Below are 10,908 nucleotides of genomic sequence, written 5' to 3'. Positions count from 1 at the left end.
GTTATTTGGTCTTTTTATTCCCTGTCCACTCTTGGTGTGTGGCCCTTGCTACAGCCTGTCTTTATGACTTAGTCCTCCAGAGTCTGTGTTGCCTTGACATCTCAAACAAATAAAACTCTAATAGCCCTCTACACATACTTGTTCCTACTGATGCACTCACAAATCTTCCCTATGAGAATAAATACTTCATCTAATTCAAGTGATGCAATGTAGAACTGAAAGTCATCCTTGAGTGTATTTGAATGCTGTGCCCACACCCATCAGCCACTTATTGTCCTAAGAAAAGATTCTTTCCTCTAATTACTTCACAGCTCTCCCACCATGACCACCCTCATGTAGACCACAAGGATAAACATGAATGGAATGGAATGAGTTCACTACTCCAAATCTGGACTCTCTGTTTAGGTCTAACTTAGAGACTCTACTTAGAATACTTCTTTGTTTTTAATTGCATTGGTGAATTAACTAATCAGTTCAGTCGTGCATGCATATGGAGTGGAGGACCACTTGAGGGAATCAGTTCTCTCCTGCCACAGTGTGGATCCTGAGGGTCGATCTCCTGATTGTCAGGCTCAGGAGTCAGTAATTTTATTCTCTGAGTCATATTATTGGAGTCTCTGTTGTTTTCTTATGTCATCAGACAATATCCGATACTTCAGCAGCCCATACACGAAAACTGAAATGACCAGAGTGGATGACGATGGCCCCTATGGAAAGTATGGCACATGTATACGGGAGCATTTCAATGCAGTTCCCAGAGTGTACCCAACTCTTTGTTAACAACATCCAGGGAATAGTAGATAGCAGAAGATTACATGGCATCCAGTATTTACTGTGGGATTTTGTGTGCCAAAAATGTATATAATGAAAATAGAAGCCCCCAAGTCAACATGCAAGACCATTCGGCCTTACACAACGCATCCCTTTTCAAGACTTTCATATGACTCTCGAGAGATTTATTGTTATTGTTTGTTGGTATTTTTCTTGATGGTTCCCAACAGCCTCTACCTGCTGACTCTTCCTGGCCTGCTTTGTCCTTTTGCACTTTGGAAACCTCTCATGTGTCACGAAGGGTCTTAACCACTTGATATTCCCAACTGGATATTGTTCAGCCCATTGGCTTGAATGTTTTTTCAACAACATACTCAAAACTAACTAAATTCTGAGTTTTCTGTGGACTGTGTAGATTAGACTGAGAGCTACTAGAACACAACTAGACTGAGAACTGCTCAAGGGTGTACAGCCTTAGTGTTGGTTACCAAGACACTCATTCCTATAGACTCTATGAATGCTTCCCTTTTCCCGCTTAAGACAGATTGTGTTTATGGCCACATGGCTTGACCACTAACAAAGCACTAATGTTTTATAGCCCTGAGTACTTTCTCCTTCATTGTCCTTGAAATACGAATGGCCTAAGCCTTGGGTACAACCTGCTGTTGAATTCACAACTGAAAGTCACTCAGTGGTAGAGACGGTATAATGCTGAAACTACAATGAGATCAGAAACTACACTTTACAACCCTGTCTGTAACATCTAGCAGAAAAGCAACAGAAACTTCCCTGTCTTAAAGATTTTTTTCAATGAAATCATTCTTATTGGAACACTGTATTCAAGTCCACGGTGGTAGACACTGAGTTTCTTGTAAACAGGGCTGCGAGGAAAACACCGAGGGACTGCACGCATTGGCATCTGTTCCCCTAGAACAAATGCCTGTAAATATAACTGACCTGCTGGAAGAGAGCTCTGATTTAAAGCCTTGCGAGGTCTAGGAGATTGCTTCCCAGGAAGATTTTACTGCAGTTGACTATATTTTAGTGAAGTATTATATGAAGGTCTATTTTGTTCCCATAGGGCAGTGGTTCTTAACCTTCCTAATGCTGAGACCCTTTAATGCATTCCTCGTATTATGGTGACCCTGACCACGAAATCATTTTCATTCCTACTTTGTAACTGTAATTTTGCTACTGTTAGGAGTCACAATATAAATATCTATGTTTTCCTATGGACTTATGTAATCCCTGTGAAAGCGTCATTGGGCCCCAAAGGGGTTGCAACCTAAAGGTTGAGTAACACTGCCCTTAAGTGGTGGGGTTTGTTTGTTTGTTTGTTTTGTTTTGTTTTGTTTTTGTTTGTTTTTTGTCTTTGCCTCTACTTTCTCTCATGTGTACATACATATACTTGATGAATCATAGGTATCGTCATAAGGATTAGAAACCACTTCTCAGACTGACTAAACTTTCTTTAGAAAAATTAAATAGTTCAAACTAAAGTCGGATGTGATAGTGTGGTTCTAACATTGCATACAGTTTTCCGAGTACTCAAGCAAAAGGCCCTGGAATTATTGTGCATGAATGTAAAAACACAGGTCTCTTTTATGATGGCTGCACATTCTGTAGTTGAAAAGCATTGGTTACCCTTTGAAAGAGATGCTACCGGCTTTGCACCCACCCAGCAGGCAGCTTGTTTCTGACCAGCCACTGCAGCATCAGCACCAGTGTATTAGGCAAAGGAAATAAAGCAGCTGGGAGCTCGTGCCGTGCTGTGGAATATGCTGCTGAAACTTAACTCAAGAGTAGCTTACTCCCATTACAGATGGTTGTGAGCCAAGAAAAAAAAAATAGAAAAAAAAAAAAAAAGAGTAGCTTACCTGGATTTGGTTCATTGCTCACAAACAGATGCTGTCTGATCAGGGAGGACAAGGTGTGGGTGTGTGGAATGCTGCGCTTGTTTTTTCTCGTGAACTTAAACAGCCCTGTTTGTGTGTGCTTTTATTTTTATTTCTTTAATTGGATATTTCCATTTCCATTTCAAATGTTATTCCCTTTCCCGGTTTCCTGTCCATAAGCTCCCTATCCCATCCCCATCCCCCTTCTTCATTAAGGGTGTTCCCCCTCCCCACTCACTCACCCTTCCCAGCTTTCCCACCCTTACACTAGGGGGGGGGTCCAGCCTTGGCAGGACCAAGGGCTTCTTCTCCCATTGGTGCCCAACAAGGCCATCCTCTGCTACATATGCAGCTGGAGCCATGGGTCTGTCCACGTGTACTCTTTGGATAGTGATTCAGTCCTTGGGAGCTCTGGTTGGTGGGTACTGTTGTTCTTGTGGGCAATACTTATCACAGTCCTGTTTTCTTGGTTTTTGAGAATTTGTTTTCTTCTTTCGTTTCTTTCTTTCTTTCTTTCTTTCTTTCTTTCTTTCTTTCTTTCTTTCTTTCTTTCTTTCTTTCATCAGGCTTCTTATGTATCCCAGGCTGGACTAGACCTTGCTATGTAGCCCAGGATGGTCCCTACTCAGGATTCCCTTGCTTCCACCTCCCGAGAGCTGGGATTCCAGGCATGTACCACCATACCTGGTCTGTATATAACCGTGGTTAAACCCAGGGTCTTACTCATAATCGGCACATTATCAGATGAGCTATATTCCAAGCCTCCAAAATTTATTTTTCCCCATATTTTAAAACTCCCATTGCCCCAAACAAATAATAGTTGAAATAGTAAATTTGAGTATATGCAATATTACTGAAAGTCTTTTTTGAGGGCTCAGTGTTGCATCTGCCTGACAGATGATTGATTCTCAAGTTTAGATATCTTTATGAGGCATTTCTTTTCTTGGTGTTCGTTGTTTGGTGTTTCATTGAATAGTAACCAAAGCAGAGAGGTTTTTTTTTTTTTTTTTTTTTTGGTTTTTTTTTTTTGTTTTTGTTTTTTTTTTGGTAAAAGTGCAGTATTTTCCCCCAAAAGAGAGATCTCCAGGATCCTCTTATATTGGAGATTATGGGTCTCAGCTTTCTTTAATAACTGAGTCCCACCGCAAACCACTGTCCCCTGAGTACTGATGTACACTTTTATAGCTTCCTTCTGTGGTTTCACCAGGAATGATACATGAGGACTTTACCTCTCATTTTATGATGACATTGATACATGATCTAGTTTCGTCCTTTTTGTCCTAAAACCTTAAATGGAAAAAAGTTCAAAGCCTTTTTTAAAAAAAAATCACATATACCAATTTTGTGGCCACTTTACCACTGATAACTTTTATTAACCCCTTCTATAAATTCTCTGAATGTTATTTTCCTGGTGATCTAAAGAATGAACACGCGCTTTGAAGCTGTGCATACAGCAAATCATGTTCTTTTATTCATAGCAGCACTCTATTACTTGTGTGTGGGCGCATATATAAATAACAGGCGACATTGGCCACACGTTTCTAATCTACCTAGGTAATATTATCACTTTGTATGACATGTATCATAATAGTGCGATGTTAAAAATCCCTCACTTTTACTTACTTTTACTTTAAAAAAATTAGGAACTTTTATTTTTAAAATAGAAGCAATACTAGTCAGCAATAACAGCGTTTCCATGAAATTTTCTTCCTACAAATAATTCTTCCTTATAATTAATTACCTGGCTGGCATTGGTAGAGCGCATTTGCCATAAATGAATGAGGTGGTTATTTGATACGTCTCCCTTTGTGCTATACACTTTATGAATTTGGACGAATGGCTATTGAATACAGCCATGATAGCAGTATCACGAAGAATGTTTCCTCTGTACCCCACCTTTCTGTAATAGGGCTAAGTGCTGCTCAAAGACAGGATGGTTTTCCGATGAGTCATATAGATAAAAAGTTGTGCAATTGTTCTGCTTGCCTAGAATCTGTTCTACTCTAGACACCAGGCTGCCAGATTCTTCATAGCTAGTGAATTAGTGAAGGAACTCTAACATGGTAAAATTGCTGCATTATCTTAGGGAAGGACACAGACACTTAGATATGAAATTACTCACGCTCCTTTTTCTGTTTTGAAGCTCATACCTGAGAAGTTTTTGAGGTGCAAAGTGAAAGAGTGAAAGAACGTTGGAGTCCGTTTTATGAGTACTAGGTTGCCACTAGTTATAGGTATAAAGGCCAAAGGCAAATCCATAGGATAAGGACAGCGAGTGAATGAAGGGTGTAGTGACTATGGCTTCTCTTTTTAAAGAGTGAATGAGTAAAGCCAAAGCCGCTGCAGAGAAGTCAGGTAAAGCTCTGTTGCAGTTTGTTGCAGTTTCCTCTCCAACCCGAATCAGCCAGTACAAAGAAAACGCAACTCAATTAATATGAAAACAATCTAGCGTCTAGATTGGGCAGATCCACCCTACACTGTCCTATTCCTAGCTCCCAAATCCCTCATCCCTTGCACCTTTTATTTGCCAGGTCTCCAGCTTCTCCTTCTCCCATGACAACTCTCTCCTCGCTTCTCCTCTCTCCTCCCCCGACTCCTCCCCCTCCTGACCTCTCCCCCTTCTGACTCCTCCCCTCCTGACTCCTCCCCCTCCTGACTCCTCCCCTCTCCTGACTCCTTCCCTCTTGCTCCCGACTCCTCCCTCTGCCCAAATCTAGAGCTCTTGTCTTTATTTTACAAATTCAGAGAGAACTCCAAGGCAAACCACAACAAAGCTGTATAGATTCAGAGTAACATGCGAATTTCACACATTTCACTTTGGAAAGTGGCCCACAGTTTAAAAGATACATGTGACAGAAGATTAATCATCGTGTGAGGTATGTGGTAGGATGTAAACTAGGAGCATGTAGATGTTTACTGTAGTCAATGGTGTCTGAACAGAGCCTGGACCTTGCTGTCACTATGAGTTCATATTAGATCTTCATTCCACCATGCCAGACCAGGGACAACTCTGGGAAATGTCTTCTTACTCTTCTCTCCTACCCTGGCCCCTCATTTGTTACTGTGGATCATTGTGAAGAAGCAGTCACCTCAGAAAGACTGCATTGCTTCAGAACCTGCCTGGATTATCTTATTCCAAGAAAACAGAATTTATTTCAAGAACACATTTCTCTGTATTGTTGTTTTTCTGTCCTGTCCCTCACTATTTGCTTAAAAGGAAGGCTAAGAAGGGAAGTTAGTTTCTAATTAAGGCCCAGGTTAGCAGTATTTCCGTTCTCAAGGATAGCAGCGATGAGAAATAATTGTTGGAAACTTCCCAAGTTGTGACGTTGTTTCCTCATTGGAAGTACATAGTGATTGCATCTGCAAAGGACCATTTGTCAGAGATAAAGGGGAGCAGTCTGAGCGAACGGCTGTTGCCTTCATCACTTGGGACTAATGTTTCTTCCCTCTGCACCCCAAAGTGAACACTTGAACCTTTTATACCCTGTCATTCATTCTATTTGTGTTCTCTCATTTAAACCTTGCCCTGTTTAACATTCAGAATCACTAAGCTGATTGGGGTGAACTTTGCCTAGAGTACAGTGTTTGAAGGATCTGAGACAAGAATGGCCATGGCGAAGAGTTCTTCCTCGGTACAGACCAGAACTCTGTGTTTCTCTACTTTTGCATGTGTGTGGGCAAGTGTGTGTGCATATGTGTGTGCATATAAGCACATGTGATTGAAATTGAACCTAGAGCCTTGCAGTGGACCATGGATCTATATCTACTTGCCTCCTTTTATAATATATTATTTTTGAGACAGTCTATACTTTGCCAGGTTAGCCATGAGCTACCCATGGTAGCCCAGGCTGGCTTGTGGAACTTGGGATCCTCCAGCTTCAGCCTTTTGACTGCAGGAAAACTCATAGAATTACAGGTCTATGACGTCTGGTCCACCTTGCTGTTTTCTCACTTAAGTGTTTCCCTCGGGTTCTAATAGTGTCCTGAATATTCACTTATAGACACACTTCTGCTCAACCCACTTTACTCCAGTCTTAGAAAGAATGAGCAGATCCTTTTTCTGGATTTAGAATTTCTGTGTCAAACCCATTCCTACCTCGTCTGCCTCTGCGTGAAATTAGTTTAAGACAAGCAGAATGGAACTGGAGGGTAGGAGCTATACTACATTTTCAATCCCAGTGTATAACTCCTGTTGGCAGTGATGGCTATGGTGTGAGCTGAGGGAATTCTTTCTTAAGACAAAATAATAAAGAAAATAAAACACTAAGTGAAAGAACTTGGCAGTAGATCAGTTGCTAAACTCCTTGCAAGTTATTGAGCTCAACTCTGAGTATGAAGGCTGGGGCCTGGAGAGGCAGTTAATGGCACTTACTATTCTTTCAGAGAACTGAGGTTCTGTTTCTAGAACCAACATGGCAGATAATATAAACTTCTGTTCCAGGAGACTCAACACTCTCTTCTGGTCTCTGCAGACACCAGGCCTGTACATGGTACACACACAGGCAATACTCTCATTCATATGAAATGAGAGTACATAAAATCTAACATCTGAGACGGTCTTCTGACCTTGCCATACATCTACATATATACACACACACATGCACTAATCACATTTAAAGTAAACAGAAAATAGCAGTGATTTTTTTTAAGTAAGCCCAGTTTTCCCTTGTTATTTCTATGAAACTTTAAAAAAACACTGTCAGTTCCCCAGCACCATCTTTGATCACTTCGACAGACTCAAAATCTTCTTCTTCTCTTCTTGATGTCCCCAGGTCCTGATGTCAGTCTTCACTTTCAGCCAATTCTCCTTGCTCACCCTCATTTAGATTAAAAATAGGTGATTTTCCCCATTGGTGTTTATCCGTAGACATTAGCATATTTCATTTGTGCCCAATGGTTAAAATAACAGTCCATCGTGATTCCTTCACTGAATCATCCATTTTCTCTATTTTTCAAGGGTCGTAAGAGTGAGGCTGAAAAGTTCTTCTTGAAGGCTATTGAGCTGGATCCTACCAAAGGAAACTGTTACATGCACTATGGTGAGTGGCAGTAGTTTTTCCACGATGTCCACGTTTGCTGTCTTTGCTGATGTGAAATTTCAGTTCTTCGATGGTCAAGGAGCCTTGAGTGGAGGTTGGCTTCCTCTTTCCAGTTTTAGCCTCATGATACATCCTTCCCTTGTCACTTAAAACATCACATCCAGGGAGGGGTTCTGCCTTACATTTTCCTTCAGCTAATTTCATTGGCCTTTAATGGAGTTTTCCAATTGTTTCCTTCAAGTTCACCACAGAGTTTACATGAGATCTCATCAGGAAAGCATCCAGCTCTTTGTCTGATGCATAGTTTATAATAAAAATATTAGACTCTTTTTTTAAAGTCTTTACAGTAATGTATTGCTCATGAACCATGCCAACTTGACATTTTAGGAGTTTACATTTTGGCCTCAATGGCCTGCTTTCTGGAAGATATGAATGTATACCAGGCTGTAAATGCCTAAGAGTGAGGCCAAGTATATGCTGTAACAAGTCTAAGGAATGCCTGTTTCATACCATTTAGCTTTGGTTGTAATCAGTCCAAAATGAGCTTATCCAGCACTATCATTATAGTGACTCATGTGTTTAGACAGCAAAAAAGTATACAGTTGGTTGGTGTGGGATAAGATGTCTGTTTCTACCAGATTTACAGATGGGTCCCCTCTCAGGGATCAATAAGAACAGCAACAACAATTAGCATATTCTTTTGCTTATCCCTTGGGAAACAAAATACTGCTTTCTAAAAAATAACTATTGTTGACTTTAGTGTGTTAAATAATATCAAGTAGTAAATCTAAATATGGACAGAAATTATATCTGTGGAAAATATAGCTAATATGCCTGTGTGATATTAATTCCTTCTCTATTAAACAAACCAAACCAAACCAACCACCCAAACACACAACCAAACAACAAAAGTTAGCGATGGCCAGGATTATTAGAGAATGGAAATAATAAGTTGGCGGAAACTGATGCAACCGTTAAGTGCATTTCTTACATGGATGCTGTTGTGTGTGTATGCCTGGTGAACCTAGGCTCATGACACCCATTTCTGGCATAATGCATGATGCAAAACATGTAGTATACTATATACTTCTGTGTCTTTGCTCTGTTACCACTGTGAGAAAGTTAACAGTTAAATACTTCAACTTCACCTCAATATATTTTTTATTTTCACAAGTTTTTCTATAAGAAATATTTGGAATTAAGGTGTTCTCTTCCCTGCTATTGTGGGTTCTGCCATGAAATATCAGATTAGCTCCATGATTATTTTCATAGAGCATGAAAGGACTGTTGTCAGGGCACTTTAGGAAATAGATGTTCAGTTCCATACCTTTCTGCTTATGTTTTCTTTCTTTGAAAATGGTGTGTTTGCTGTATCTTCTGAGCTAGTTTTCAATATCATTATGTAGTAAATCCTGACAGCGACTTACTTTACACCCCAGTATTGGTGCATATGTGTGACTATTATTAAAAATCACTACTCGGGCCAGAGGTGTGCCTCAGTGGTACAGCACTTGACTAGCACAGGTGAGACCTGATGTTCAGTCACAAGTACTGTCAAAGGCAAAGAAAAGGAAACTGATTTTGACTTCAGGTTCCTTGAAAATTTTTAAAAGAAAAAAAATCACTACATTTTTTAAAAATTGGTATTTTTGTGGCATATTATGCTTCTGAAATTTTGTTATTTCTCCCACAAGAATCTCGTTTTGAATTTAGTTCACTGGAAAGTGCAAGAAAAAAAATTATGTCACTTGAAAAATAGTGACAGCTTGTGTCTTTAAATGTTTGGTCAAAAATGAATTTTTCTTAATCCTATTGGAATGTTTTTAGTTTGAGGGCTATGTAAATAGTTAGAAATATATATTCCTTCTTGTGGGAAGGAATCAGCATCATTTTAAGAAATTTTATAATACTCAGTCTTTTCCCTGCTTTTAAATGTAATTTGGAAAGACTTAAAATGAGGCATTAAAAGATAGTCTAGTTTAAGCACAACATCTACAGATGCACCAGAATCCTGTAACGGAGCTTGATATGATATCAATATTTGACTTTTAAAACTGGCAAATAATTTTTAACTTAATTTTAAATCAATCCTCTGTTTTGCAAACAAAGTTTTAAGCCTGGAAAAATTAAGATGATAAAGCCAAACTCAGTATATCTGAGCAACTTCTGCATCTGTCAGTGACGCGGTGTCTCCCCTTTACAGCGTGTGTTCTCTTTCCCTTTATATCCTTAGGTATTATATCAGAGAGGCAGACAAGTCAATATTTCTATCAGGAGATCTTTATGTACAGAATCTAAGAATGTTATGACTCAGCTTAAAATGTATTTTTTATTTGAGACTCGGTTTCTCTATGTAGGCTTGTCTTCCCTGGGACTCACTTTGTAGACTAGACTAGCATCAAACTCAAAGAGGTGCCTCTTGAGTACTAGGATTAAAGGCAGTATGGGCCCCTATTCATAAAATTCTGTGAAGAAGTTAACATTGTGACGTCATCTTCAGAAGGCGATGACGTAGAAAGTAGAGGCTATGTTAGCCAGGTTAGGTATGCCATGCATCTGTGAGTGGAAGACGTTTGTGATCTCCAAGAGCATGCCAACTACTGAAAGGGAAATGTCAGGGTGGGGACGTGGGAGGGAGTGTGTGGGTGGGTGAGGGAGTACCCTCATAGAAGCAGGGGACGTGGGATAGCAGGTTTCTGAAGGGGAACATTTAAAATGTAAATTAAAAATGCAATTAAAAACACGGGTTACAGAGCTAAAAAAAAATAAAGAGCTAGATGTCAATAGGGCAACTGGAAATTTCAAAGTTCTAAGGCAAGTACAAGGGTATATTTAGAGCAGTAAAGCCAGATGAGTAAGTCGAAGGAGAGACTGCAAAAGAATCAGAGGCCCATGAGGCTTTGAAACCCAAGCTAAGGACTGTATCTCCCTTGAGGGCTGGGATGGACCAGACCGAGAAGATGGACAGAGATGTTAAAGTAGAAAAAAGAAAAGTCTTTAGGGAGTGATTGTTGTGTATTGGGGAAGAGATCATACTTTGGGAAAAGCACATACATTGAAACTATCCCTTCTTTAGATAATTCTGTATTAAGAGTGGGGAGGTTTCCTCCTTTTGAGTAACATCATTACCTACTGTATTGTTAAACTACCAGTAATGTTTCATGCTAGAACTGAATCTGGAAAACAAAATTTACTGAAAG

General features: G+C 39.8%; 1 protein-coding gene across 4 annotated transcripts in view; it reads left to right on the top strand.

Moving 5' to 3' along the window:
- Positions 1–10,908, top strand: part of Tmtc2 (transmembrane O-mannosyltransferase targeting cadherins 2) — a 413,503-nt gene that overhangs the window by 308,723 nt on the left and 93,872 nt on the right. For 2 of the 4 annotated variants that reach the window (NM_001171177.2, XM_087556319.1), the window contains 1 exon segment: positions 7,627–7,708. The exons of the other annotated variants lie outside the window; for them this stretch is intronic. In NM_001171177.2, the coding sequence (NP_001164648.2) occupies positions 7,627–7,708 (82 nt within the window). 4 annotated transcript variants of the gene reach the window in all.

This window comes from Rattus norvegicus, chromosome 7 (assembly GCF_021556685.1).
Source record: "Rattus norvegicus strain SHRSP/BbbUtx chromosome 7, alternate assembly SHRSP_T2T, whole genome shotgun sequence".
Lineage (NCBI taxonomy): Eukaryota > Metazoa > Chordata > Mammalia > Rodentia > Muridae > Rattus > Rattus norvegicus.
This window is presented reverse-complemented; position numbering and strand designations above follow the sequence as displayed.